Source organism: Chrysemys picta, chromosome 25 (genome assembly GCF_011386835.1).
Source record: "Chrysemys picta bellii isolate R12L10 chromosome 25, ASM1138683v2, whole genome shotgun sequence".
NCBI lineage: Eukaryota > Metazoa > Chordata > Testudines > Emydidae > Chrysemys > Chrysemys picta.
The window spans coordinates 108,174-114,173 of NC_088815.1; the positions used below are offsets into that span (position 1 = coordinate 108,174).

Below are 6,000 nucleotides of genomic sequence, written 5' to 3' on the forward strand. Positions count from 1 at the left end.
TTGAATGAGGGGGACAGAGAGGGGAACCGTGGGGGACTCCAGGAAATGCTCAATGGCAGTTAAAGCCTTGAGTATAACTGTGTACACACTAAAGCTATGTCTGCACTGCACTTTAGTTGGTAAAATTTTTGACACACGGGGGTGTGAAAAAAACACCCCGACCAACAAAAGCGTTACCAATGAAAAGTGCTGGTGTGGACAGCGCTTTGTTGACAAAACTATCACCCATCATTGGGGGTGGTTTTATTTTGTCAGTGGGAGAGCTCTCTCCTGCTGACAAAGGGTGGCTACACTGAGTGCCTTACAGCTGTCAGGTGAGCAGTGTAGACATAGCCCAAGTGGTGATTTAGGGTAAGTCTACACCAGACAGGTCAGAGTGCTGCCGCAGGAGCGCTCCCATGGCAATGCTTTGACCTGACAGCGTGGTCATTCGCGAGCACTGGGGAGAGAGCTCTCCCAGTGCTCTTGGTAAACCAGGTCGACAAGGGGAATAGCTCCGAGGGCTGGGAGCCAGTCTACACTAGCGCTTTACAGCGCTGAAACTTGCTGCGCTCAGGGGGGTGATTTTTCACAACCCTGAGCCAGCAAGTTACTGCGCTGTGAATTGTCAATGTAGACAAACCCTTAGCTATGATGGTTTCAAATTGTGTAAAAGTGGCACAAACACTGCATGTAGACCAGCCCTCAAAAGTTTATTCCACCTGTTTAAACTTCATTGTTACCTTGGCCTTCCCTACACACAAATTCACACCAGTTTAAATTAAGGTGTGAGTTAAACTGGCTTAGTTAAACCAGTGCAAGATGCTCTGTGGACACTCGTTTTCCAGTTTAAGAATGGCTTTTTTCTGTTTACCTTAAGTCGGTTAGGCCTTGTCCACATGGAGAGTTGCACCAGTATAACGAAACATAAGTGATTCAGTTAAACTGTACAAAGCCCCACGTGGATACTCATATTCCAATGTAAGAGAAGCTTTTTTCAGTTCAGGTTAAGTTGCTGGGAAATGAGTTCAACCTAAACTGAAAAAAGGTCACAGTTATGCCAAAATAAGAGGGTCCACAAAGGGGTTTGTACTCATTTAACTAAACCGGTTTAATTAAACCAGAGCAAGTTTGTGTGTCGCAAAGGCCTATTTAAACCAAGCACCTGCCGAGCAGAAGAAAGAAAAGCTGTCCTTGGTAAAGACTCAACATCCCATGGCCCTTCATTTGAGGACTGAGAATTCCCACTGCAAGTCTCCGGTACTCCAAGGAGACCTCCAGCAAAACAGGGCAAACGAGAGAATAAAACAAGGAGGAAAAAACCCTTTCGGGTCTTTCCTATCCCTTAGGAAGCAACAGAAATGGACACCCTATTTCCTCCTTGTCAGGTCACCTTTAATGTAATGAGCACAGAGGATTTTTCTTTCAACAAAGGCCCAGCCAGGCACCGACGGGAGCGGGTGCTGGATGTAATGCATTAAAAAAGCCAAATCAGACAGTGAGAATGTGAGTTTGGTCCAGACCTTCTCTGATCATCATCAACATCCTTCTCTGCCCATGCACACACACTTCTGCAGGTCCCAGGCCAAATCTCTGCACTGGAGTTACACCGGGACTGGGAGTGACCCCCTGCGATGAAGATCTCTTGTCTCGTTACTGCAGGGATAACCCGACAGATACACCCCCCTCACTTCCCTGCTTTCGTTCCTGGCCCGACTCAACCCCGCAGGGCCAGGGTGCAGTGGGCTTAACCCTGTTTATGTCAAACCAAGCCTGTTACTGAGGTGACACGAGGGCAACAATGTGCCTGAGACCACTTCAAACAACCCCCCAAGGCCAACCTGCAGCCTCACGCAACTGGATAAGGGCTGCTGAGCTCCCCGGGGTCTGAGCTGCTGCCGCAGGGTGAACTCTGGGCCAAGACTGGGACCATGGAAGATTCAAGTCCATGCTAGGAAAAGCAGAATGTGCCTGTGCCTGCCCCTTGCCACCTTACGGGCACCCTGAAGCTCTTTATCCGGCAGTTACAGGAGGTCCCAACAGCACAAACGCAGCAGTTGTTCCACACTCTGCAACGGGAGCTCACACCCAAACTGAGACCTGATTAATGCAAAGATCCTTGGGCTCTAACTTCTCCCCTTGCCCTGGATGCACGGTCAGAGACCAGACACATCCCCTCCCTAAGCTGACACCTCTAATTAGACTTGCCTCCATTACAGACACGTCCCATCACTGACCATGGGGTCACTGGACTGGTGCTGACAGAGGCCAGCTGTATGTAGCCAAGGACAAGCCACACTCAGGAGTTCCAGGCACTGAGTTTAAGCACAGCGTGAAGAACCTTCTGGGAGCCATTAAAGGTCAGAGATCCAAGAAGTCTTTTCCCTTCATTTAACCCTGGTCTATCTGGGAGGGTGATTTACTCCCTCTCACTAACCATCAGCAACACAGGAATCCTGTCTGAAAGCCCCGCACTGCCCTGAGATGCTGGGAATGAAACAGCCTGGGCAGAGCTTGGAATAGGTTGACCAGATAGCAAGTGTGAAAAATCGGGACGGGGGTGGAGGGTAATAGGAGCCTATATAAGAAAAAGCCCCAAATATCAGGACTATCCCTATAAAATCGGGACATCATAGAATCATAGAATATCAGGGTTGGAAGGGACCTCAGGAGGTTATCTAGTCCAACCCCCTGCTCAAAGCAGGACCATTTCCCAACTAAATCACCCCAGCCAGGGCTTTGTCAAGCCTGACCTTAAAAACCTCTAAGGAAGGAGATTTCACCACCTCCCTAGGTAACCCATTCCAGTGCTTCACCACCCTCCTAGTGAAAAAAGTTTTCCTAATATTAATATCCAACCTAAACCTCTCCCACTGTAACTTGAGACCATTACTCCTTGTTCTGTCATCAGGTACCACTGAGAACAGTCTAGATCTATCCTCTTTGGAACCTCCCTTTCAGGTAGTTGAAAGCAGCTATCAAATCCCCCCTCATTCTTCTCTTCTGCGGACTAAACAATCCCAGTTCCCTCAGCCTCTCCTCATAAGTCATGTGCTCCAGCCCCCTAATCATTTTTGTTGCCCTTCGCTGGACTCTTTCCAATTTTTCCACATCCTTCTTGTAGTGTAAACAGAACAGGAGTACTTGTGGCACCTTAGAGACTAAAATTTATTAGAGCATAAGCTTTCGTGGACTACAGCCCACTTCTTCGGATGCACTTCTTGTAGTGTGGGGCCCAAAACGGGACACAGTACTCCAGATGAAGTCTCAACAATGTTGAATAGAGGGGAATGATCACATCCCTCGATCTGCTGGCAATGGCCCTACATATCCAGCCCAAAATGCCGTTAGCCTTCTTGGCAACAAGGGCACACTGTTGACTCATATCCAGCTTCTCATCCACTGTAACCCCTAGGTCCTTTTCTGCAGAACTGCTGCCTAGCCAATCGGTCCCTAGTCTGTAACAGTGAATGGGATTCTTCCGTCCTAAGTGCAGGACTCTGCATTTGTCCTTGTTGAACCTCATCAGATTTCTTTTGGCCCAATCCTCCAATTTGTCTAGGTCCCTCTGTATCATATCCCTACCCTCCAGTGTATCTACCACTCCTCCCAGTTTAAAGTCATCTGCGAACTTTCTGAGAGTGCAGTCCACGCCATCCTCCAGAACATTAATGAAGATATTGAACAAAACCGGCCCCACGACTGACCCTTGGGGCACTCCGCTTGAAACCGGCTGCCAACTAGACATGGAGCCATTGATCACTACCCGTTGAACCCGACAATCTAGCCAGCTTTCTATCCACCTTTAGTCCATTCATCCAGCCCATACTTCTTTAACTTGCTGGCAAGAATACTGTGGGAGAGCGTATCAAAAGCTTTGCTAAAGTCAAGGAATAACACATCCACTGCTTTCCCCTCATCCACAGAGCCAGTTATCTCATCATAGAAGGCAATTAGGTTAGTCAGGCATGACTTGCTCTTGGTGAATCCATGCTGACTGTTCCTGATCACTTTCCTCTCCTCTAAGTGCTTCAGAATTGATTCCTTGAGGACCTGGTCCTTGATTTTTCCAGGGACTGGTCACCCTAGCCTGGAACCAGGGATTTCCGCACAGCCTGAGCACCTCATGGGGCTGCAGTGGGCTTGTCAGCATGTGCAGCACCCATAGGTGCTGGCCCCAATGGTGTCGCATCCCCTGTCTGGGAGTGGTTGGTATTAGATGAAGGGGTTACAGTTCAGGTCAGTGGCTCTCAGCACCCAACCCCCCACTACACACATTGTCCCAGCAGCGCCCCTGACAGCACCTGGCACAAGGGGGTCAGGACCCCCCCAGTCACTATAGCAACATCACTGTTCGATGTCAGTGACCCCTCACGGCTGGGGGTCGCGCGGTGTGGTTATCCCGACATCTCTGAACACAGAGCCCCAAACTGCCCCCCCCCCGACACCCAGCTCCCCCTTCCGGACACTCCCCTGGCCCAACTGCCCCCGACACCCAGCTCCCCCCTCCCTGCACCCCCCGGCCCGGCTGCCCCCCGACACCCAGCTCCCCCCTCCCTGCACCCCCTGGCCCAGCTGCCCAGCTCCCCCCCCCCCCCGGGGTCTCACCCCGATACTCACGGGAGTGGCCCCCCCGCAGGGCTACAGCCCCCAGCAGCAGCAGGCGCAGCGCCAGGGCCATCGCCGCCCCCTCAGCGGGCAGGACTCGGCCCATGGACCCGCTCTCGGCCGGTCACAGCCCGGCCCGAGCCCGGGAACTTCGCTGCGCGCTGCCAGCTGCTAACCCAGGGAACCTCTCAGCTGCAGGGATTGGCTGAGAGAGGAACATCTCACCAATAGCCATGCACGGATCCGCCTCCATCACCGGTCGCTGGGTAGAACCCGGCCGGGCAGGAGGGGCGAAGGGGAAGCGGAAGTCTGAGGGGGTTATCGCCTCGGAGAACTTGGCCCCGGGGCTGTAAGGACCAGAGCAGCAATTAACTAATGTAGCCCCGCCCTTTGCTAGAGGGGCCTCTGACCTTTATCGGGAGTTTCCCAGTTGGGGATATCCTGTGCTGCAATCTAGCCCTAGAGACTACAACTCCCATGATGCCCCGGGGGGGAAGGGTGCAGTGGCTCTGCGTTGGGGAGCCAGGCTGCTGGGGTGGAGCTCTCTCCATACCAGGCGCTGCTGCTAGGGCAGGGGTTCTCAAACCTTTGTACTGGTGACCCCTTTCACATAGCAAGCCGCTGTATGCCACCCCTTTATAAATTAAAAACACTTTTTTGTATATTTAACACCATTATAAATGCTGGAGGCAAAGCGGGGTTTGAGGTGGAGGCTGACAGCTCACGACCCCCCATGTAATAACCTCGTGACCCCCCTGACGGGTCCCAACCCCCATTTTGAGAACCCCTGTGCTAGGGTGACCAGATATCCTGATTATATAGGGACAGTTCCGATATTTGGGGCTTTGTCTAATATAGGCACCTATTACCCCCACCCATCCCAATTTTTCACACTTCCTGTCTGGTCAGGCCAGCTGCTGCTAGGAAGCTGCTGGAGCCTGCCAGGGCTTTGAGCTGCAGGGAGCCTCAAAGGCTGTTGGTTAGGGTTACCATATTTCAACAATCAAAAAAGAGGACAGGAGGAGCCCCGCCCTGTCCTGCCCTAGCCCCGTCCCTGCCCCTTCCACTCCCTCCCACTTCCAGCCCCCTCAGAACCCCCAACCCTCCCCCCCCACTCCTTGTCCCCTGACTGCCCCCTCCTGGGACCCCTGCCCCTAACTGCCCCCCAGGACTCCACCCCCTCCCTAAGCCTCCCTGCTCCTTGTCCCCTGACTGCCCCCTCCTGAGACCTTCCCCACATCCTAACTGACCCCCTAGGACTCTACCCCCTACCTGTCCCCTGACTGCCCCCTCCTGGGACCCCTGCTCCTAACTGCCCTCCAGAACCCCACCCCCTACCTAAGCCTCCCTGTGCCTTGTCCCCTAACTGCCCCCTCCTGAGATCCCCCCCACCTGTACTCTGCCCAAAACCTT

At 52.8% G+C, this 6,000-nt stretch overlaps 1 protein-coding gene across 3 annotated transcripts in view; it reads right to left on the reverse strand.

Annotated features, from left to right (window-relative positions):
• The window catches only part of LOC101948381 (class I histocompatibility antigen, F10 alpha chain-like), a 41,018-nt gene extending 36,231 nt beyond the window's left edge, over nt 1-4,787 (reverse strand). For 2 of the 3 annotated variants that reach the window (XM_065578256.1, XM_065578254.1), the window contains exon 1: nt 4,600-4,787. In XM_065578256.1, the coding sequence (XP_065434328.1) occupies nt 4,600-4,693 (94 nt within the window). In that variant the 5' untranslated portion in view covers nt 4,694-4,787. Of the gene's footprint in view, nt 1-4,587 lie in introns of all 3 variants that reach the window. The other variant, XM_065578255.1, reaches the window with a different exon arrangement.
• Between the last annotated feature and the right edge of the window lie 1,213 nt (nt 4,788-6,000).